Consider the following 24,706-nt stretch of genomic DNA (forward strand, 5'->3'; position numbering starts at 1 on the left):
CTAAGGCTATGCATAGCACATATCGATCCGTACTATGAATCAATATCTTTATTTTCAAAGTCTAAACAGTTGATCTAAAGCATTCAACATGATCTCCGTATTAAATTACACATGTAGATCAAATTATATATTTTTCAAAATTTCTTTACTATTTTTTAGATAAAATATTACTTGATCTAAAAATTCTATACCATTCAAAAATAGTGATTTTCTAACCGTTTAAAATATAGTAAACATTCGGCAAGTACATTTACAATTAACCGTTTAAAATTTAGTTTACAAGTACAGTTTAAAATTTAGTTTACAAGTACATTTTCATACAGAGATCATGTTAAAGTTCGGATTGATTGTTTCAACTTTAAAAATGAATATATTGATCAATAGTGCGGATCAATTTGTGCTATGCAGTACCATAGCCTCACTCAACCAGCAACAACCTAATGGCACTTCATAATTCTGAGCATCAATTTTGCTTTACATCAATGAAATTATTTGAGTCAAAAATTCTAATAAAATAGAAACAACCTATGAGAAATCAAATATCCACTAGCAACTCTTCAAACTAGTTTAACAGAAAAAATGCAATAATTTTAGAAACGAGAAAATCCAATTTGCCAAATTGTAATGAAATCAGACAACTATGAAATAAAAATAACTCGGGAGCAATCTTGAGAAAATGAATTGCAAAAGTATTAATATAAATACATACATCTGTACAACATCTCGAAGTCTACTAATATATGGAAGTACCAGTACTAAAATTCTCTAATCCAACTCCCCACATAACCCAATTTCGGTCTCTTGATTCATTTTAACATACACTATATACAATCAGCCCCTAATTACCAGAAAATATTTCTGTGTAGCACTCGTGATAATCCCAGAAAATATTGTTTAAACACACTCAATGCTTCCTCTAATATCACTTCTCCATAGAACCATACTACCTAAAAAACCTACTAATTTCATAATTTATACACAAGACCAAAACCCCGAATCAAAAAAGGCATTTACCTAAAGCCAGCCCCACGCCCGCTATGCCCAAACAAAGCGCAAGAGCCAAGCACCATGTAGCCATCTCAGCAACATTTGCCACGTCATCTCCGTTTCCCTTAGTCTTCTTCTCTTCCTCTTTTCTCATTTTGAGCACATTATTCTCTGTCTCAAGCATCCTAACCCATTGCCTATGTGCCGAGAGCCTGAGTGACTCCTCAAGCAAAATTGCCATCATTTGTTGGTTTCTTTCGGTCGTTGCCATGAATTCCTTCTCCGCCTCTCTTGCGCGAGTTTGTGACAGCTGGAGCGCTCTCAATAGACCAGTAATTTGATCTGAATTTTTATCTTGCCCGAATTCTAGCTCCTTAGTGCTACAATAAATAAAGCAAGGTCAATTAGGTGAAATTGGTAACTCATATTTTGCATAGTAAAAAAAGTAAATTGATAGTAAGAACAGTATATTGAATAGTATTTGGCTGGGTCAAAATGGAAAAATTCTCTTAACTGATGATGATAAATGCTTTTGGCCATGTGCATCCTTTCAAAAAAAAAAAATATATATATATATATATGTTTCCATCATGTGCTACTGTTGATTATTTCAGCAGCAAAATGTTATCTTACTTTACTTCTAGTCATAAACTACTAATGAAAAGTTAGTTGGAAAAAAAAAATTGTATAATAATTTTGGGTGAAAATAGTAAACACTGATGTTTGACCAATTTAATCCCCAACCATGAGTTTGAATTCGACCAGAAGCCATTGTTGATTTGAGGTGCTTTGCAAAAGGCCCTGAACTTAATTATGGGTACTTTTGAAAAAGACTATTAAGTGAAAATTCAGTTCAGTAATAACCGCTAATTTATATGAATTTTCTTAATTTGGTGATTGCTCTGCTTTTATAGGTGCAGATTCTTTATAAGAAGATAAATGCAGAATTAAAGAATCATGACTTGTTGAAATGCATCTTATAAGATTAATTAAAAGAAATGTACTTTTGACACCCCTGGTGTCTACATATCAATAGGAATTTTGGGGCTGGACCTCCATATTTCATCTCAAAAAAAAGATTAATTAAAAGAACAATTGAAACACATAAATATTTTCCACTAATTGAAAAATGACAAAACATAACCTTATCCATTTCACCTAAAAGTAAAATTAACAACAATATCCATTACAAAGAGACGTAATGAAGTGAAATTACAACAAAATTACGAATCGTACCTAAGAGGTGGATCAGGCGATGAGATCTGAGAGAGAAGAGACGCAGTGGGGCTAACATAACTAGACCTCGCCTTGAGCTTCTCATCGTCTCCGATCGGGGAGAAGAACTTGAGAGGAGGGGGCAAGTCGCAATTTTGCAACAAATCAGGGTTGGGTTTGCTAGAAACCACGTAACCACCCATGATCATTTCCTTCTCGTACTGCTCCAGCTGCCAATCCAAGTAACCTCTTTTGTTTATCGCCATCCAAGAAGATTGCTTCTCCTCCATTTTCCTTTTTCCTCACTCTCACAGATTCTCTTTATTCAGAGGTGAAATGGGGAAAGAAAAGCTCTGTACTTTGCGTGTAGAGAATTATTATATATATTTCCTCTTTTTTTTTAAAAAAAAAAAAAATTGGGGAGATGGGATGAGGTTAGGTGGCGACACGGTTGGAGGAAGCGTGGCGCAAGAGAGAGAAGAGAAATGGAAGGGAAGGGAATGAAAATGAGGCGGGTTTGGGTTTAATTGGATATAAAAGGAGGTAAACATATTGACAGATCTGATTTGTCTTCATGCGGCGCATAGGTAGTCTATCTTTTCACACTTTGTCTTTATTGATTGTGTGATGTGTGAAGCTGAAATAGCTCTGTCAATAAATGTTTTATTCTATAAAGAGAAGGAAATTTGTTGGGACTCGAGTAATTTTGGTTGTGTTTCTTTCGTTTGGGACAAAGCAATAAAAAATCTCTCTCAAGTGGCGTACTGTTGTTGCACTCGACGCGTTGCTCTGCAATTTCTGTTATTCTGAGATTTGAAATTTGCTAATTGAGATGTTTTATGGGTGGGAGAAATAAGAATAAGAAAATTTAATTTTGTTTCCGCAGCAAATTTTTCAGAGTTTTAAAGAAGCTTGTTCTTTTACCAAAACATAGTAAAAGGTATTATATTTTTATGGTTTATTTTGTAAGAAAATACTCAGACCAATAAGAAATTAAAACAATTAAAAAACCATACTAATATCACATTTATTTCCGATCAAACCACTCAATTTTTAGTGCATCTCTTAATACTTTTATGAGGTTTCCAAAAGTAGCATGTAATCTAAATTTTTTGAAAATTCAGCATGACACATGCTACACCACTTGAGCGTTATAGGGAAAATTTTGCCTTATTATGATGCACATTTTGGATGAATTATGTTACATAACATGAGTGGCATTTTTTATTATGATGTTCCATAATTTACATGCATGTGCTACATGTGACTATGTTAATTGTAAAAAAAACAAAAAAAAGGCAATGTGGCTATGAGTGAGTGAATAATGCTACATACAAGATATAATAAGATTGGAAATAAATTCTACATTTTTACAATTGTTTTTCTTGCATTTGTGTTGAGTAACTTTATGGGTAAGTTTGATGAAGGTGACAATTATTGTTTATTTTTTTATTTTTTTTAGAAATAAAAGTGACATGATAACAAGTTAACAACTATATTCATGATCTCTAAAAGAAAATTCTATTGATATACAAAAAGATAACTAAAGATGAATATTGTATGTTTTATAGTCAATATTGTTACCATCCAATTTTACAAATTCTTTCTCTACCAATCTATTTCATATTTATTAATTATAAATTCACTACTCTATTTAATTATTGTTTATTAATGAATACAAGGGAAATTATAGAGGTTTTATAAAGGAAGCTTACAAAGTTTTGTTTTGTTATCATTACAAGCTAGCTACGGAGGTTGTACCGGAGTAATTGTAGTATTTACAATTATTTAAATTGCAGAGCGTATTAACTCCGAATTAGTAGCTTTTCTAAACAAGGGATCCCATAGATTTCTTTTAGAAATGCATGTGGATTGATTTTTGGATGGCTCCAACTAGGGCTGGCAAAAAAATTCGTACTTCGTGATTCAATTCGGGTTTGATTCGAGTTTAATTCGATTCGAAATGGGTTTGAATTGAAACGAATCAAACCATGTTCGGTTCGAAATTAATTCAAACCAAACTCAAACCTAGCCTGGTTCGATCGAAATGGAGTTCGGTTACTTTTATGGTTCGAATCTCATAATAACATCGGTCGTCCATTTACCTGATGAAATTAAAATCCAAGATAGAGAGTCATAATTTAACTTAGCCGACACTCCCTCGCTCTCAAATCTCAATAACCTAGTTTTCTCTCCACCTCTCCCTAACTCACTCTCCCTCTAGCTCTAAAATCTAGTCAACGCTCTCGGCGACTGGCTGTCTCTCCGGCTGTCACTCCTCTCTCCGACCTAGATGACTGTCTCTCCTCTCTCTTCGGTCGTCTCTCATAGTTCATACCAGGAAAACCATCTCTGATGTATTTTTTCATGAATAATTTTTCAACTTAAAAACACTCATTTCATAGTTCATACCAGTGTTTTAAAATGCGGCCGCATGGGCCGCATATGCGTATACGGTCGGCAGCCGTGCTCAGAATGCCAATGCGGTTTTTCCATGCGGCCGCATATGCGATCCGAATATGCGGTCATGCGGATTAAAAATGTGTCCATGCGGTCCGAATATGCGGCCATGCGGACTGAAATATGCGACCATGCAGTCTTCCCATGCGGTTTTGATAATTTGATTGTATTTTAATTAAAAAATTTATTAAAAAAATCAAAAAAATATTGTTGGTTATGTTATTATGTAAAAATAAATTCAAATATATGAATATGAATATATATATATATATATATATATATATGAGAGTGGCTAATATGCATTCGGTTGCATATGGACCGAAGTGCTTACGGTCCAAATTTGATTTTTCAAAATCAAAACGGTCGATCTGAACCGTTCATCTTGTTCTCCATATTAATATGTGCTTGGAGACCAAATTTTATATTTTTCTGAATTTTTTTACTATTTATTAAGTATTTTACAAAATTGTTGATCCAACGGTAGCTGCTGATTTTACTGTTTTGTTAAGCTACCGTTGGATCAACAATTTTGTAAAATACTTAATAAATAGTAAAAAAATTCAGAAAAATATAAAATTTGGTCTCCAAGCACATATTAATATGGAGAACAAGATGAACGGTTCAGATCGACCGTTTGGATTTTGAAAAATCAAATTTGGACCGTAAGCACTTCGGTCCATATGCAACCGAATGCATATTAGCCACTCTCTCTCTCTCTCTATATATATATATATATGGAGATGGGCTATGGTGCATTGCAATGCATGGAGGAGTTTGTGCATTGGACCATAAATCTAAAATTCAAAATCTAAATGGCCGATCCAAACCGTTCATCTTGTTCTCCATATTAATATGTGCTTGGAGACCAAATTTTACATTTTTCTGAATTTTTTTACTATTTATTAAGTATTTTACAAAATTGTTGATCCAACGGTGGCTTAACAAAACAGTAAAATCAGCAGCCACCGTTGGATCAACAATTTTGTAAAATACTTAATAAATAGTAAAAAAATTCAGAAAAATATAAAATTTGGTCTCCAAGCACATATTAATATGGAGAACAAGATGAACGGTTTGGATCGGCCATTTGGATTTTGAATTTTAGATTTATGGTCCAATGCACAAACCCCTCCATGCATTGCAATGCACCATAGCCCATCTCTATATATATGTGTATATACATACATACATAAATCTATGGTGCATTGCAATGCATGGAGGGGTTTGTATATAGACATACATACATACATACATACATACATACATACATACATATATATATATATATAGAGTACGGCTAACGCGCTTCCTCTAGCATATGGGCCGAAATGCTTCCGGTGGAAAATTGAAATTTCAAAATCCAAAAAGTCGATCTGAACCGTTCATCTTCTTCTCCATATTAATATCTGCTTGGAGACCAAATTTTACATTTTTCTGAAATTTTTTACTATTTATTAAGCCACTTTGAAAATTGCTGATCCAACGGTGGCTTACCAAACAGTAAAAATCAGAAGCTACCGTTGGATCAGCGATTTTCAAAATGGCTTAATAAATAGTAAAAAATTTCAGAAAAATGTAAAATTTGGTCTCCAAGCAGATATTAATATGGAGAAGAAGATGAACGGTTCAGATCAACTTTTTGAATTTTGAAATTTCAAATTTCCACCGGAAGCATTTCGGCCCATATGCTAGAGGAAGCGCGTTAGCCGTACTCTATATATATATATATATATATATATAGAGTAAGGCTTGAGTGCTATGGATAGCATAGAGGACTACGGTGCTACGGCTCAATATTCGAGTTTTTAAAATCCTAACGGTCGATCCGAACCGTTCATCTTGTTCTCCATATTAATATGTGTTTGGAGACCAAATTTTACATTTTTTGAAATTCTTTTACTATTTTTTTAGCTAGGTAGAAAATCAAATATCTGAATGGTGCAGAATTTTTTAGATCAAGTGATTTTCTACCTAGCTAAAAAAATATAAAATTTGGTCACCAAACACATATTAATATGGAGAACAAGATGAACGGTTCGGATCGACCGTTAGGATTTTGAAAACTCGAATATTGAGCCGTAGCACCGTAGCCCTCTATGCTATCCATAGCACCCAAGCCTTACTCATATATATATATATATATATACACACACACACACATCTATATACGTATATATACGTGAATTTTTATTTTAAAATCCGCATGAAAATCCGCATATGCGTCCGCATACCACATATGCGGTATGCAGTGGCCTTCCGCATGCATGAACAAAACCGCATTTTAAAACACTGGTTCATACCGGTAAAAGGAAGCCATGTGAATTTTGTCCCGCGAGAAAAAATTAATGTATAAACTACCGGTATAACTAGGGCTGCTAAAAAATAATTTAGTTCGTGATTCGATTCGGGTTCGATTCGAAAAATGTGTAGTTCGCAATTAATTCGATTCGAAATGGGTTCGGTTCAAAACGAATCAAACCAGATTCGGTTCGAAATTAATTCAAACCAAACTCAAACCTAGAATAAGTTCGGTTCGGTTCGATTCGTTGCCACCCCTAGCTCCAAGATATACCAAATTCCTATCATATCATATCATCTTAGATATCTCATTCTTTAGAGTTTGAATTCAGTCCGTTCGTTATATATTAAAATAAATTTTAAGTATATTATACATTTGAATCGGATTGATTTGAAATTTAATCTGACGGTTCAAATTTAAGCTCAATTGGAGAGGTAATGCACTCAAGAGGATAGAAATTTGAAATTTCTGCACTTCAATCCTACTTCCATTTTAATTTTCGTTCCAAAAAATATATATTAATTGAATAAATTTTATTTTTAACAATAAACAAATTTTAAAAAAATTGCATTTATATTTTTTTCAATTCACAATTAACCAGTGTTTTAAAATGCGGTTTTGTTCATGCATGCAAATTTGTATGTGGAAGTACATATATGATTTTATTATGCTTTGTTAAAGAAATATAGATAAGATAAAACTAATTTATATCTAAAGACTTGTTTAGTTTAGTGATTTGTGCTCTTTACTATATTATAATCTTCTCCACCACAAAATAATTTTTAGGCTTGTTTTAAGTCCGCATGAACTATATATGGCCTGTATATTCAAAATCCCATGAACTTGACTGCATGAGGTTCTATATGTGGAAGACCACTGTATAAGCATATACGGTTCATGCAGCCGCATTTTAAAACACTGCAATTAACCACACATTAATTCAACAAAAGAACTAAAAAAATATTTTGTTTTATGAATCACATGACACTTTAACCATATCAAACACATATTTTTTTTTTTTTTTTAAAAAAAAAAACGAAGACTGAGATAATGATACAAGAGCAATCAGATCAAAATAAATAAGAAAAGTAAAACTGAATCAAAATATGCAACATAATTATAAAATTTGAAAATTTAACATTCCTTAATATATACTTTTTGAAGGCCTTAGAATGTACCTGGTCCTTTTCAATTAATTAATCAGATCCTACGGGTATTTCCACAAAAGGGGAAAAGACCAAAGTACAGGACATCTCCAGCTTATCTTCTTTTGATGTCCCTGTCAAAATTTGGTAATAAAAAAAATAATAATAAATAAAAAAAAAACTATGGGCCTTATCATGGATCATTTTCTAGGATCTAAAAAAATCACGGCGTGATTAGATATGGTACGGTTTCATCACAACACGATACGTGTGTTGGTCGTGTATCGTGATTTGTATGTCTTGTGCTGAAATTATTTGTATGATGTGATTATCTTTTGAAAACTTGGCACAACACGACACATCATGTGAAAGATCCCAACGAGTCATATGTAATTAGAATTGTTAGATCATGATTGAATGATGAATCTTGAATAAACTAACTTAAATTATAAAAAAACAATTAAATGTGACAAAAGATAATAAACTTGATCAAACATATTTGGACACGTCACATGTAATCATAGCATGACTAATGTATTGTGATCATCCTTCTAAATTTGTTCACAGTACGTAAAAATCTAATTTAATATATCATATAACATAACACGATACAACACGGTACATATCTTATTCACGGCACGGCACATGTTTAGATCTGTATCATTATCTCTGATAACGCAGAGAGGTTTGACAATCATTTATTTGTTAATTTTAGAAAGTTTAAATTTAAAATGAAGCATTGTATTTTGTAAATGTTCATCAAACATTAAGTTATTTGAAATTTCGCTGTTTTATCAAACAGTACTTAATTAAATCGTATGAATTTGACTGCTGGGCTGTCTAAATGTCCATTATTATACCTATAAATTTATTTTCAATTTTTTAAAATTCATTGTAAAGAGGTTAAAAAAAATATATTGTCAAGTAATCCTCTTCACTAACAAATTGGTGCTGTTTACCAGCGATCTGTATCATAGGTGCATTTTTAATTAGTGAATATATAGGTTAGAATTCTTCTGGAAATAAAAAATTTGTGTGAGAAAGCGTAAAATACACGAGTTTTCAAATACTAAGACTTGATATCTTAAGAAATACACATGCCATGATAGAATCCTCGGTCATTAATTTAAAAAATGTTAAAATCAAATTTTAAAATACTAACTCGTTTAAAAGAAGTAGGGTTTATGTGAGGTAGGTTGTAGGTTCAAAATTCAGCTTGTCATTATTGAATATTTATCATTAATTAATAGATGACTAACGGATTTTAAATTTTGCAAATTCTCATTTGTGCGAACAAATCAATAATTTGAGTCTGTTAATTTTGAAGTAATTTTTTACATCCACAGTCAAATAAATAAGTTCGTCGTGACATTTTGGCTAATACAAGAATTTTTTTAAAACATCATAAATAAATAAAATATTTTACCAAACAAACTTGATTGCTTTAGTTTTTATAGAAATCATAAGAACCTAAATGTCATTTCAGTCTGAATTTTTTTTTTCAGGACGATCTGAGGTGTTTTCACAAGTATTACCATTATTTTTTTTTGTTGAAATCTGTGAAAATGGCTCGGGCCGAAATAACATTTTGATTCTTATTTTTTTGGTAAAAACTAAAACAATTAAGTTGATTTGGTAAAATATTATTTTTTATTTATGTTTTTAAAAAAAAAAATCCTAATTCAAGGTGGTTATAAGCAGTTATCTCAAATAGAGAGGCATAGCCTTTTCGTTGACTAAGATAGAACAACTTCAATGCATTAATTATGTTGTCCCGTCCCTAATCATTCCCTCAAGTCACAAAGAGAGGGACATATAAGATTCCTCTCACTTTCCGGTTTGCGATTCGAGTTAGCGCTGAGGGCAGTATTATTGTGCTTTGAGATTCGTGCCAAGTTAAAAAGAATGGTCCTGATCAAGTAATCGTAAAAGATACCCTTTTCGAGTAATGCACTGGATGTAGTGTTTGGTAAATGCCCCCGGGGCTCAACCCGGACCGGTCCGCCTGTGCCCGGACCGGACCGTGCCCGTGCCACGGGTATGCACGGGTACACGAGCACGGGTATTAAATGAGCCGGACCCGGTTTTTCAAAAAAAACCGGTGCATACCCGGACCCCCGTACCCGTGACACCCGTGCCCGTGACTGTATACCCGTACCTGTTTTTTTCAAATTTCATTTTTTTTGAAAATTCCCTCCAAACCAATTCATTTTCACATAAAAAATAATATTTTAAACTAATTATATTAGACATGCATAAATTTATTTTATATAAAGTGACTAAAATATATAATTTAAATGACAATTTCATTTGCAATTTAATAGATATATGATAATTTCATATATTTTAATGAAATTACTTTCAAAACGTCATATTGTCAAGAATATTAATTTTTATTTGATCCATCTCATAAATTAATTTGATATATATATATTTTTTATTTTTAAACACTAAAAGCAATAAAAAAAATTAATTGCATGAGTACATTGCTTTGTTTTTTATTTATTTATAATTTACATATGTTTCAATGAAATTGAATTTATAATTTATTTATATTTCAATAAAAAAAAAGAAAATTTTTATTTATATTTGATTATAACAAAAATTATTGAGTTCAAATATACAACCATGTCAAATGAATTTTAATTGGTATAAATTTGGATTTACAATTTATTGGTTTTCAAAGAAAAAAAAACAGAAAAACAATAGGAAAAAAAAACAGAAAAAATAGGAAAAAAAAACCGGACCGGACCGCCCGGGCCCCCTGCCCAGACCGTCCTGCCCCCGAACCCATGACGAGCACGGGTATTAAACGGGCAGGGCAGGATTTTTGAAAAAAAAAACCGTGATGCCCGGCCCGTTGTACCCGTGTGCCCGTGATGCCCGTGACCGTGTCTACCCGTGCCCGTGCCCGGGTTTTGCCCGGACCGTTTACCAAACACTAACTGGATGTGAATTCTCAAGCAATATTCTAAATAGCGTGTTATAGCATTTTTGGACTTTAAACGCTAAGTTATGGCATCAAAACACGCTATTTGAACTACAGACGCTATAGCGGTAATAGCAGTCTGCTATAACGTATAGCGTGTAGCGCAAATAGTGCGCGCTATGCAACATGAGTTTTTTTTTTTTTAATTTATATGGGTTTTAAATAAAAACTCAAATTGGATTTTAACCGTGATTTTTTTCACAATTGACGTACTGAGCTTTATATTAAACTGTTAATTATTAAATGAGAGATCCATCAAACGAAATCAAATAAGGAAGCTACAGCGAGCTAGAAATAGGAACGTTTTCAATGAACAACCATCCCAACGAGAAACCTAGATAATTTTAAGTTTTAATATTTAATTGAAATCTTATATCACTTTGATTTTGACTTTTGTTCCTATTTTTTAATCAATTTTGGTACGAAGAATAGCCTGTCAAAGAGAAAAAAAGTTACAAGAGACCCCCTGATTTATTTTCTGTTCTGCGAACTAAGAGGAGGCAGGTAAAATGAGGACCTTTATTTTTTTTAATTTGGGTAATTTGTCTTTACTTTTAAATATGAGGTTAATTTTACTTTTTAACTAAATTAGCGAGTAATTCCGTTTTAGTGCAATTTATGTTACTGTTTTTTTTTTCTCTTTATTGAAGTAACAAAATGATACTTACTATAAGATAGTTGGAATATTTTAAATAGATAAAGATAGTTAATTATGTCATAATGTCTAGGTAGTATAGCTTTTGCTATAACAACACTATTTCCTATAACTTTTTTTGTAGGCTTTCCGCTATAACGCGATAAACGCTATTTAGAACCTTGTTCTAGGGTTTTTGTTCTCTTTATTCAAGTTGAATGCTTATTCAATCAGATAGATCATCTCAAAATTAAATTAAATTAAATGGGCATCTTATAAAATTTAAAAATTTATGCATTAAATTTTTTTTTTGAACAAATGCTAACAATTATATTGTCAAGTGGGCATCTTTAATGCGCATCCCAAAATAAAGTGTTTTTAAATTGAATAATTATCCCTGTAATTTTTTTTTCATCCTGCACAATTAGGGATGAAAACGGAGCAGATATCGAGCGGATGTAAAATTACGTCCATATTTTATTTTTATTTTTCGAATACGAATATAGATTGGATATTAAATAAATATGAATAAAGTTCATAATATTTATTAAAAAAATTACTAAAGTTCATAATATTTATTTAATTATAATAGTGAATATAAACTTTTTCATAAATATATTAAACTATGTGATATATATTTTTCGAATACGGATAACTAAAACATAAAAACATATCAATATTTATATCCACACAAATATTAGAATATTAAATATCTATATCTAATTTTTTAAATACAAATTGATACAAATCAGATATTAGCCATTCCATTTTTACCTACATATAACTCACACCTCTGATGTTGATATCAATGAAATTTGGAGGCTGGAGTCCTATGTTTCTCTTTCAAAAAAATTTAAATAATTCCCTCATAAATTTAAATATCTTCCATGATTTTTTTATGCATCTTAAAATACACATGGCACAATCAGTTGTTGAGTAGAACCGAAATTTGTATTAATATCCAAAAATTCTATCAAATTACCGAATCTATCCAATTTTGAGCAGAATCTCGAATAATGCCCTGTCCGGTCAATAAATAACCGGACTGATTGATTTTGTCCGATTAATAACTAACCGGACTCAATCTACCCAATTCAAGAATTTTGTCCGGTTATTAAATAACCGGATTGAGTTTTTTTTTTACAAAACAGAAATTTTTTAAATTTTTTTATTTTTTATATTGAAATATTAGAAATGTTGAATATATTTCTTTGAAAATAGAAGGAATACAATATAATTTGATTTATTAGAAATATTGCAACAAATAACCCAGATCAACATTTTTCATATTGGATTTTTAGCAGCTATAAAAAAATTAATATATTTCTTTATGTGTTATTGAAAAATAAATAAAAATATTTGGATTCTGAGTTATTGATCCCGGTTCAAAAGCCACTTCTAGGTAAATATAGAAAATATTGTCATCCTTCTAGTACATTTAATTTCTAAAAAATAGTATCTATTTTTGAAAAAAAAAACATAAACTTTAAGTTATTTAATGATTGTTATTCAAAAAAAATTCAAAATAGATACAACTTTTTATAAATTAAATGTACTAGAAGGATCACAATATTTTCTGTTTTACCTAGAAGTGGCTTTTGAACCGCGATCAATAACTCACATTCAAAGCATATTTTTTTTTCCAATAACACATAAATAAATATATTAATTTTTCTTACAGCCGCAAAAAATCCAATCTGAAAAATATTGATTCAGGTTATCTGTTGCAATCTTTCTAATAAATCAAATTATATTATATTTCATCTATTTTCAAAGAAATATATTCAACATTTATAATATTTCAATATAAAAAAAATTCTATTTTAAAAAAAATAAACTCAATCCGGTAATTTAATAACCGGACAAAATTCTTGAATTGGGTAGATTGAGTCCGGTTAGTTATTAACCGAACAAAATCAATCAGTCCGATTATTAATTGACCGGACCGGGCATTATTTGAGATTCTGCTCAAAATTGGATAAATTCATTAATTTGATAGAATTTTTGGGTATTAATAAAAATTTCGGAGTATAGAATGTCCATTCATCTACATCAGTTTACACACAAATGCTAACAATTATTATGTATTTTGGCCAAGCTAAAATGCACACATTTTTGTAATCATCAATATTTTTTTTGTAAGTTCAAATCTCATTTTTTTTTTTTTTACCTCCACAGTACACACTTGATCTAGTATAAAATATGCACTTTCTATAATAAACTTTAATTAATGGGGTTGGATTCATAAAACACATTTGACTAATTAATAATTACTGTCTTCAAAAATTAGCCAAAAATAATTTAAGAATATTTCAAAAATGTGAAATTCATAGAAACTATATTAATCATAGATATATATTATTACTATATTATTGGCTAGTTGGGGAAATATTATGGGCGCATAGTTTTGATTTACATATTTAATTAATATAGAAGGGCGGTTATAGTTTACTTTTGGAAGAGTGCTTGTATATACGCGTTATTTATTTTTTATTTTTTTTAGGCAACATGGTTTCTTTTGGTGCGAATATTTGAAGAGACCGTTTCAAGTCTACTGAGGTAACTAGGTCAAAAGCATGCTTAATTAAGATCGTGTACGAAATGTATTTACCAATTGGTATTGTTTGCTTTCATTAAGGTACATGATATATGGAGTTAGGCTGGGTTGCTATGGATAGCATAGTGGCCTCTATGCTATGGCTCAATATTTGAGTTTTCAAAATCCAAACGGTCGATCCGAACCGTTCATCTTATTATCCATATTAATATCTGCTTGGAGATCAAATTTTACATTTTTCTGAACTTTTTTACTATTTATTAAGTATTTTACAAAATTGTTGATCCAACGGTGGCTGCACAAAACAGTAAAACCGTTGGATTAGCGATTTTCAAAGTGGCTTAATAAATAGTAAAAAAATTCATAAAATTATAAAATTTGGTCTCCAACCAGATATTAATATGGAGAATAAGATGAACGGTTTGGATCAACTGTTTGAATTTTGAAAACTCGAATATTGAGCCATAGCATAGAGGCCACTATGCTATCCATAGCACCCCAGCCTAACTCTGATATATGTATGCTTTAATTAGGTACTTTAATTAATTATTTGCTTGTTGACAAAGATCCCTCTTTGCTTTGCTGCCCAATTTAGTCTAATATTTGCATTTTGTTGTGTTATGACCACATTTGTATCAACTCATCATATGGTCAAATTTTTGACAATTTTGTTTAGCCAATAAATATTTTGACTTTTGTGTTTCTCAAATTAGGGATGGATCCAACAAATTTGGAGGAATGTATATATGTGTTTCACAAGTTTACAATATTTTTCTTACTTCTAGTCTCATATGCTCTTCATTTAATTAGAAAATACTTTTTTTTCTTGTTGAGAAAAATTCCCTTCTTGCATAGTTGCCCAATTTAGTTTAATATTTGCATTTAATTGTGTTAACACCAAGGGGAAAAACAAACATTTGTATCAACTTATATGGTCAATTTTTGACAATTTTGTTTAGCCAAAAAATATATTGACTTTCGTAGTTCTAAAATTAGGGATAAATTAATCCAACAAATTTGAATGATATGTGTTACAAAAGTTGGATGTTTACTAGATTTTTCTTATTTGTAGGCTTATATGTTCTTCACTTAAATAGGTGCTTTTAGTATTATTTTTTTGCTTGTTGATAAAAATCCTTGCTTAGTTGCCTAATTTATTTTTGAATCCTGATAACAATCTCCACAGCTTTATTTTTGCAAAAAAACCCCGCACAAACTGTCAAAAAAATAATGGGGGGACCGCTCAGTCATTAATAAGCGTTTCGTAAACTGTTAGTATTTAACTTGAAACATCAAAGTATTTATCTTGAATTTGCAAAGTATTAATCCCTATACAATGATCTCTATTTATGAAAGAATAAATCAATCCATCAATTGTCCTCGCACAAAATTTTCTTTATTTTTAAATCGTCCCAGCACAACTGGGGACCATTAAATAAACAATCCTCTCATAAATACTTGTCAATTATCCCCGTACAAAATTTTCTTTATTTTGGATTGTCCCTGCACAATTGGGGACCATTAAATAAACAATCTCCTCACCCAATGATAAATATTTCTCAGACATAATGATAAATACTTTATGTTACATGGATAAATATTTTATGTTACATGGATAAATACTTTATGCTACATGGATAAATACTTCTCAAACATAATTGCAACTTTCAGTAAAACATCAATAATAAATACTTCTCAGACATAGTGATAAATATTTTATATTACATGGGTAAATATTTTATGTTACATTGATAAATACTTCTCAGACATAACTACAACTTTTAGTAAAACATCAATGATAAATACTTCTCAAGCATAATGATAAATATTTTATGTTACATGGATAAATACTTCTCAGACATAATTGTAATTTTCTTATGTATAAATGTTTTTTTATAATTTTGGATGAAAATTTTAACTGAGAATTTGTATTCTCTATTATGTATGTATGCATGCACATATATGTATGCATACACATTATAATTTTCTTATGTATGTATACACATATATGTTGATCCTTGTATTTTTTTCATTGGAGATGCAATTTTGTTGGAGACCTTTAACTAAGAGACATCATGTCATGGATCACATGCACACTCCTTTTTTGATATATTGGATCTAATACAACTAAGTATGTATGAAATTTCGGTCCAAACTAGATCATAACCAAGCGTTTTGGCAACATGAGCCCAACTTTTACAAATTTTGGGCCAAAACTTAATCACATGGTTACTAAGTGGTAAGGACATAACTTCTATACAAACATTGTATTAGATCTTGAGGAGTATATGTTATGTGGATCACATGGGATTGCATGTGTACAAAAGGCAATATGTATATATGTTGCATGAATTGAAATCTATTATGGTTTTATATGAATTCATGTATAATAATCGGCCCAACGGAAGTTTAATGTATATTTTTCATATAAATAATTTAAACCATGTGACGTTATTTTTTTTAATAATTGGTTGTTATTAATTTTTATCAACTTTAAATTGCAATTTTCAGTAAAATATGTATGTCAAAGACAATGATAAATTCTTCTTAGAAGCAATGATAAATGCTTTATGTTACATGGATAAATATTTTTTGTTACATGGATAAATACTTCTCAGACATAATTGCAATTTTCAGTAAAACATATGTACGTCAAAGACAATGATAAATACTTCTCAGATATAATGATAAATATTTGTCAGAACAATGATAAATACTTCTGAGACATAATGATAAATACTTGTCATAACAATGGTAAATATTTTCTTGAACATCAATAAACAAATCAATAAGGGTAATTATAATTTCCCCCATCTATCCATCCCCTATTTCATCCCCCAACTAACTTTCTATTTTAACTATAACTATAACTACTATTTATAACAACTTTTATTTATTTCCTCTTTCTCCCTTTCTCCCTTTCTCTTCCACCTCTATTTTCTTTTTTCACCTCCATCTTCTTCTCCCACCTCCACCTCCGCCTCCCTCTCCCACCTCCCTCTCTCACCTTCACCTCCCACACCTCACATCACCTCCGCCTCTACCTCCCTCTCCCACCTCCGCATCCCACCTCCTCCTCCGCCTCCGTTTTTCCATTGATAAGCTCCCCTCCCTCTCCCACCTCCCATCCCCTCCCATCTCGAAATGATAAATACAATAAGCTCCCTCCCTCTTACACTTTCGCCTCGATTTTTTCCCTCTATGCCTGCTGCTCCCACTCCAGCGAACGTTCTGCCGGAGATCATCCGTCACTCCATCCCAATCAAGCATGCGTGCCAGGAATGAATACTTCAACGTGTATGAATGAATACTTCAATGTGTATGAATGAATACTAGAGCACGTCTATACCGGGTCAGATCCGTCACTGTCAATCATATCAAAATAATTTTGTATATGTATATGCAATTAATTATTTTCATGTTTATGTTCCTCTTCCTCATGAAGTAGCGAGTTTTGCAAAGAATAAAGCTTTATTAATTGTGAATTAGGCCACTGCTTATTAAATAAATGACATAAAAAAAATTTGAAAAAAAAATAGAGATGTATGAATGAATACTTGATTTCTTAGATATGAATACTTCAATGTGTATAAATGAATACTTAATATCTTAGGGTGAATACTTGCGTGACAAGATATTAATACTTGTGCAACAGACAACTCGAAAGTATGTCATCATGGATCTCATTTGAAAGATAAAATTGTGTAGAAAACGTTTGTGATTTTAGATTTGCAAAATTCTTCATAGATCGTCAAAAATATTGGTTAGATTGAATGAAGAAAAAAAACCCACTTCTAAAAATGTGTAAAAAATAGATGAGTGATGTGTCCAGTTTTTATATTTACACTTACACGATGAGGATTAATACTTTCTCGATAAGAGATGAATACTTGTGCAACGGACAACTCGAAAGTATGTCATCATGGATCTCATTTGAAAGATAAAATTGTGTAGAAAACGTTTGTGGTTTTATATTTGCAAAATTTCTCATAGATCATCATAAATATTGGTTAGATTGAACGGAGAAAAAAACCCACCTCTAAAAACGTGTAAAAGATGGATAAGTGATGTGTCTAGTTTTTATATTTGCACTTGCACGACGGGGATGAATATTTTATTGATAAGGATGAATACTTGTATAACGAACAACTCGAAAGTATATCATCATGGATCTCATTTTAAAGATAAAATTATGTAAATAACATTCGTGATTTTAGATTTGCAAAATTCATCACCGATCGTCAGACATATTGATTAGATTGAACGAATAAAAAAAAACCCACCTCTAAAAACGTGTCCAGTTTTAAAAAAAAAAATACTTGATATGTTAGGTATGAATATTTGATGTGTTACACATGAATACTTGATGCATTACAGATGAATACTTGCGCGCGCCAGTTGTAAAATCTTTCAAATGTTATGTGGTCCCCAAATAGTAAGTGGTCCCCCTAGGTAGTTAGTAGTTATTGAAGTAGTTAATGACTGGGGGATGAAATGGGGGATTGTTACGGGGGGATAGCTAGATGCTCCCAATCAATAATTGTTAGTGAGGATTGTTATTAAAGGACAGTATAATTAATGCGGGGATTGTTATTAGAGGAAGTATAATTAATGTGATGATTGTTATTAAAAGGATAGTATAATTAATGCAGAGATTGTTATTAAAGGACTGTAATTAATGCGGGGATAAATGGAAATTCTTAGCGGAATTAATAGGGAAATAAAAGGTAGTTAAGGAAGTTAATTTGAAGAGAGAAAGTGGAGGGGGGGGGGGGGGGGGGGGGGGGGGGATAAATGGGGTACAAGAGTGAGGAGAATGATATAATTATTTTTTATTTTTTATTTGCATTTTCTTGTGTAATTATCTCCACGGAAAAAAAAAAACATTTATCAACTCAGGTCAAATTTTGACACTTCAGTTTAAGAAAAAAATATTTTGACTTGGTAGTTCTCAAATTAGGGATAAATCTAATAAATTTGGAGGAATACATGTTACACAATTTTCTTCAAAACCTAGTCATGTTGCTTCTAAACTTGAAATAGGAAAAAAAAACAGAAAGGAGAAAAGGAAAATAAAAATTAAAAATATAAAGCAAGTGCTCAACTTGATTTAATTAAATAATATGATTAGTGAACTGATCCATCAAGTAATCATTGACCCATAATTAGTGGGTAATTAATTAAGTACAATATCAACTTGCTCCGCTCCTTTGCTTCCCTACACTACCCATTCTTTACCAGAAAGGAAATAATTTTTTAAATCTCTAGCTAATAGATAACATCTATATTTTTTTTTACCACTTTCAGTGTATAGGCAAAAAATTTACGTTGTTTTTCTTATTCAATTGTAGTTTTATTTTAGAGACATGCTAATTAAGCAATTTTGTCCCAAGTTTGCCAGCAGATTCCATGCAACATGTCACACTTGTATTTTTATCCACAAGTGTGAATTTTATAAAAAAAATTTACATATATTATAATCTCCTTCTAGATTAAATGTGTGTCAAATTCTAGAAAATATAATTGTCATTTTGATATTTTTTTTCATCAAAGACATTAAACATGAACTATTCGAATATTTAAAAATTTGATGAATATTAAAACTTACATTACATTTTATCAATTATTTGTGTACGATGTACATAAAGAATATATCACAGTTTATTTGTCGGATTTCAAATTATAAGTTATCTTTCATATTTATCAAAATTAATTAAGTTAATATGTTGTGAATATATTCAACCATACATTTTAATATTAATTCGGACAGTGCAAATGAAGTATATGATAAAGGTTCACAGTTCACACACAACAAACACTGTTCAAATTTGCAAATGACTCAACGATATCTAATATAATTAATCATTGATTTATCATCAAATTATATTTAAACTTGCTAAATTTAATAGGGAGCTAGCAATCCATATGGCCAGTAATACTACATACACTTATAATTCAATAATCTTACAATATTTTTTGTTTGATTTGTAAAAAAAGTCAAGGTTGTCATTTTTACAAAATTTCAATGGATTTAATCAAAAATATATTCATAGACAAAACCAAAACCAAATAGACCATAGATAAAATATCCGGCAACAAATGAAGACAAAAACCCTATAAATATAGTATAATACCATAATTAGAATAATATTTAAGCCAAAGTGGAATTGAGAAAAATATTGTCTCCAATCAAATCACACCAAAGAAGTTGGATAAATTAAGTTAAGAAATTGACTTGAAGCTTCAATCCACATCTCCTCTCTGATTTTAATTAAAAGAGTCTCAATCTCTAAACCAACTGATATTAGGTCACACATCTCCAGATTATGTCACACTCAAAGAAAAGGATACAACATCGATCTTACAGGAATACCGACAGTGATTAAAAAAATGAATTGTGCATTGGCAAGCAAAAAGAAGGAAATAAAGAGTGAGCTCTGTATTATAAATTAATATCTCCATTAATTTTTAAAGTTCAAACAATGAATCTAAACCGTTCAATCTAGAGATCTGCGTGTAGATCAAATTGAACTAAACCGTTTAGCATGGTCGATCTCAATATGAAAAATGTCCTTGTAGATTAAATTTTACATTTTTTAAAATTATTACTATTTTTCATATATGTAGAAAATTACTTGATCTAAAGATTCAAAATTATTCAAAAGTTGTGATTTTTTTTACCTATCTAAAAAAGAGTAAATAAATTCTAAAAAAATTAAAATTTAGTATACAAGTACATTTTCATTTAGAAATCACTTTGAATAATTCAGATCAATTATTTATATTTTATAAATAAGAATATTAATCTATAGTACATACCAATCTACGCTATACATAATACATAGTATTACTCATAAATAACTGTAACATGCTTAATCCTGTAAACTTAAGGAAATTTATACCTTACATTTAATTATGCCAAAGAAATTGGATTTTTTTTTTCTGGGATCCTTTGTTCTGTATAAAAAGAATTGGAAAGATCCATCCAGAAAAAAAAACGAAGTAGCTTAGAAGAAAAGACAAAATATTCTTTTCTTTTCTTTTCTTTTTTTGGTTTTGGAAACAAGTGAAGCCTCCAGCACAGAAACCTATCCATAAACTTATGCACAGTTATTTTTTCTCTAGAAAAAAAGTGGGAAATTTTATCTTGCACTTTATTATTTGTGAAAAATTGATCTCAGCTACAAAACTAATAATTAATTTATAAACATGCTCCTCAAAACAAATTTATCTCTTCATGTTTTATACATTGACAGTCTTCTCTTCAGTAACACTGGTTTCATTTTCAGTATTTTCTTGACTAATCTCGGTTTTACTTTCAGTGGAATCGCTGTCAGTTTTCGCCTCAGTTGTTATTTCTTTTGCATATCCCATTTTCAGAGGCCTTCCCATAAACTCCTGTTAGCATAATTAATTTAAAGTTAATTACATTTAACAAGATGAAAACATGAATTGAGTGAAATTCCATAATTTATATACCAGTGTACTGTCTACCTGTTTTAGGTACAGTAAGTGGTATTATTAGTAAGAAAAAACAGCTATGTTTGGCATCTAATTGGAAACAGTACTAGACTGGTATCATGGTATCACATTGGTCAGAATAAATAATATGAATTTGTAGTAACATTTGGTGCATTATCAAGAAATTGCAGAAAACCCCCGAATTTGTTTTAGTTACCATCTTCTAAAAAATAATAAACAGAATTGTTATTATAATTATCCATTATTCGTTTCGTTATCCATTATCTTTAAGGGTAAGGGTAGTCTGAAAATGTCGCCACCCGATTCATAACATGTCCATTGACACCCCTAATCTGCAGTACAAACTTGGAGAGAGACACTAAAAAGAAGTAAATTTTACCTTTCCCTCAAATGTTTTGATAGCAACATCAGCCTCCTCCTTGGTGTAATAAGAAACGAACCCGTAGCCGGTCGACCTCCTGGGTTTACTATTGTAAATGATCTGAGCCGACACAACGCTACCATCTTTTTGAAAGAACTCTCTCAGATCCTGAGATTTGGCAGTAAAAGGCAAATTTCCCACAAACACCGAGTACTTGAATTTGGGTCCCGCTTGTGGCGCAGATGGTTGCTTCTTTTGAGATCTCGCGTAGTCGACATTGATTTTTCTACCACCGAATTCCTAATTAGGATAATTCAGCAAGACATAAATTCTGCTACTGTTGCTTTTGTTTGTCATTGTTGAAAATTAGTGGGGTAAAAAGAACAGTGATCTAAATCTTGAAAAGTTGATTATCCAATAACTTGAAATATGACAAAATTAACTCTTATTAGTGAAAGGTTCTCCTTCCACTAGTGATCAATAAGGAGGGTAGTTTGGGAAATTTCACAACAAAATGTGATTTGCACTAGATGGTTGCTTCTTTTGAGATCTTGCAAACTCAACATTGATTTTTCTACCACCAAATTCCTAATTAGGATAGTTTAGCAAGATATAAATTTTGGTGCTGCTTTCAGGGATGGAGGGATGTATAAGCAAAGGGGGCTTATTGAATTGAATTTTTATTTATTTTTGTTCTCTAAATGTTCTAATTTTTACAAAAATTAATACTATTAGCCCCCCTCATGAAATGAAATTACATGAAACTTTCTTATTCAGCCCTCCAAATCTCAATTTTCTGATGCTGACCTGCCTGCTTTTGTTTTTCATTGTTGAAACTTAGCGAGGTAAATAGAAAACTGATATAAATCTTGAAACCTTGAGTTTCCATTATATTGAAAATATGAGCAAACTATCCCGTCCTTACTGAAAGGTTCTCTTTCCACTAGTGAGCTATAAGGAGGGTAGTTTGGGAAATTTTACAACAAAATGTGATGGGAAGAGAACTGTAGGACATAATTTGCATTACATAATACATTGCTTATTTTATATGTAATGCAGGATATTTTGAGGCTCTCCAAGCAAGCATAGAAATTATTTTTTAAGACAGTTATGGTTGGTAGTGAAGTTACTAAAATGCCCCTTTTATTTATTTTGTTATCTATTTTTCCTCTGGACATGTCTTGCACAACAGATGGTGTTACTCCTTCAAACATAAAATTAGCCAAAAATGAAAAAAAAAGAAAAAGAAAAAGAAAAAGACAGCAGATTAAGATAGTGCATATAAAATATAATATAAATACTTACAGATTTATCAAGATTTTTAATTGCTGTTTGTGCCTCCTCTTCGGACAACATGTTTATAAATGCTAATCCTCGGTTTTTCTGTTTATTGTACATTGAAACCTGGAGATAAACAAACCATATATGAATTAAGCAATTGGTGTAATGATGATATATAATTAGTTTAAAAACAAATTTTGGTGGGGCACAATTAACCCAAAAATAACCAATCGTTTGCAATTTCATGCCAATAATTAAAAAATTCCCAAAATGGTATAATTACAAGTACCTCTATATCAACTACAGTGCCATGTTTTTCAAACAGAGCTCTGATGTCATCCATGGTAGAATCCCATGGAATATTCTGAGCACAGAGCCGAGTCTTCGGCATTTGTTCATTCTCTAATTCTTTGGGTGCTGCCTCAGCCTCGGCCACAGAGCATCTCAGAGAAGTCTTCAGCAAAGGTAGAAACTTTGCATTTTGATTGAGAAAGTGAGGAGAGAGAGTGTGAGTTGGGACAGTAAAACAAAGGAGAGGTGGTTTAATGGAGGCTTTGAGGAGGGAGGAGGAAAGTTGGAAGGGAGAGAAAGCCATGGAGTAACAAAATAGAGTATCCTAATATCCATTGAATTTTGAATGGATAGAGATAGACATAGAGGCATTTTTGTTCTTTTTATTTTCTTTTTTCTTTTTAATTTATGGTTATAGGTTTTACAGGTAGAGCCGTAGAAAGCACTGAGGATGACTGGATGAGGATGCTGCTACTGTTTGAATGTTAAAATGGGCTCTTTTTCTCCATTGAATAAAAAAGAAAATGAATGTTATACTAAGCTTTAAGGCCCAAATTGTCTGTTTTTAACTTCTCTTCTTGGTGGGTTAATGGGTTACCACTTACCCATAGGAGTGTTTAAACAGTCAGTTCAGTTAAAACCGAATTAAAATGGTCAAAAATAAAATTTTTATTTGGTTTACAAGAATCTAACCGAACCAATCAAATAATAACTGTAGCAACAAAAGAAGAAGTATATTTCAGCCTGTTTGGTTGAACTGAAATAAAAGAGATGAAATTTTAAAAAGTCAAAACTTAATACATACACAAAGATATTTAATAATCATAGCAACAAATATTAAAATATATATCAGTTGACCCAAAATTCAATATATTAAACTGAACCAGATATGAAAACCGAAGTGATTTAAGTAAATATTAAGTAAATTACGGTTTGCTTGACTGAACCGAATATGAGAGATTAAACCGAATCAAATATAAAAATCAAATTAATGTAAAAATTCAA

General features: G+C 31.0%; 2 protein-coding genes across 2 annotated transcripts; both read right to left on the bottom strand.

The window, feature by feature from the left end:
- Nucleotides 1-665: 665 nt before the first annotated feature.
- On the bottom strand, nucleotides 666-2,703 carry LOC144552779 (uncharacterized). Its single transcript, XM_078300772.1, has 2 exons — nucleotides 2,224-2,703; nucleotides 666-1,367 (listed from the first exon to the last, which is right to left on the bottom strand). The coding sequence occupies exons 1-2, from the start codon at nucleotides 2,490-2,492 to the stop codon at nucleotides 998-1,000; spliced, it is 639 nt and encodes a 212-aa protein (XP_078156898.1). The 5' UTR covers nucleotides 2,493-2,703; the 3' UTR covers nucleotides 666-997.
- Nucleotides 2,704-21,414: 18,711 nt separating this feature from the next.
- Nucleotides 21,415-24,049, bottom strand: LOC144552644 (RNA-binding (RRM/RBD/RNP motifs) family protein). Its single transcript, XM_078300632.1, has 4 exons — nucleotides 23,700-24,049; nucleotides 23,435-23,533; nucleotides 22,148-22,429; nucleotides 21,415-21,684 (listed from the first exon to the last, which is right to left on the bottom strand). Exons 1-4 carry the CDS (start codon nucleotides 24,003-24,005, stop codon nucleotides 21,529-21,531), a joined length of 843 nt encoding a protein of 280 aa, XP_078156758.1. The 5' UTR covers nucleotides 24,006-24,049; the 3' UTR covers nucleotides 21,415-21,528.
- Nucleotides 24,050-24,706: the final 657 nt, after the last annotated feature.

The sequence above is a fragment of the Carex rostrata genome, chromosome 4 (assembly GCF_964058835.1).
Source record: "Carex rostrata chromosome 4, lpCarRost1.2, whole genome shotgun sequence".
In the NCBI taxonomy this organism is placed as follows: Eukaryota; Viridiplantae; Streptophyta; class Magnoliopsida; order Poales; family Cyperaceae; genus Carex; species Carex rostrata.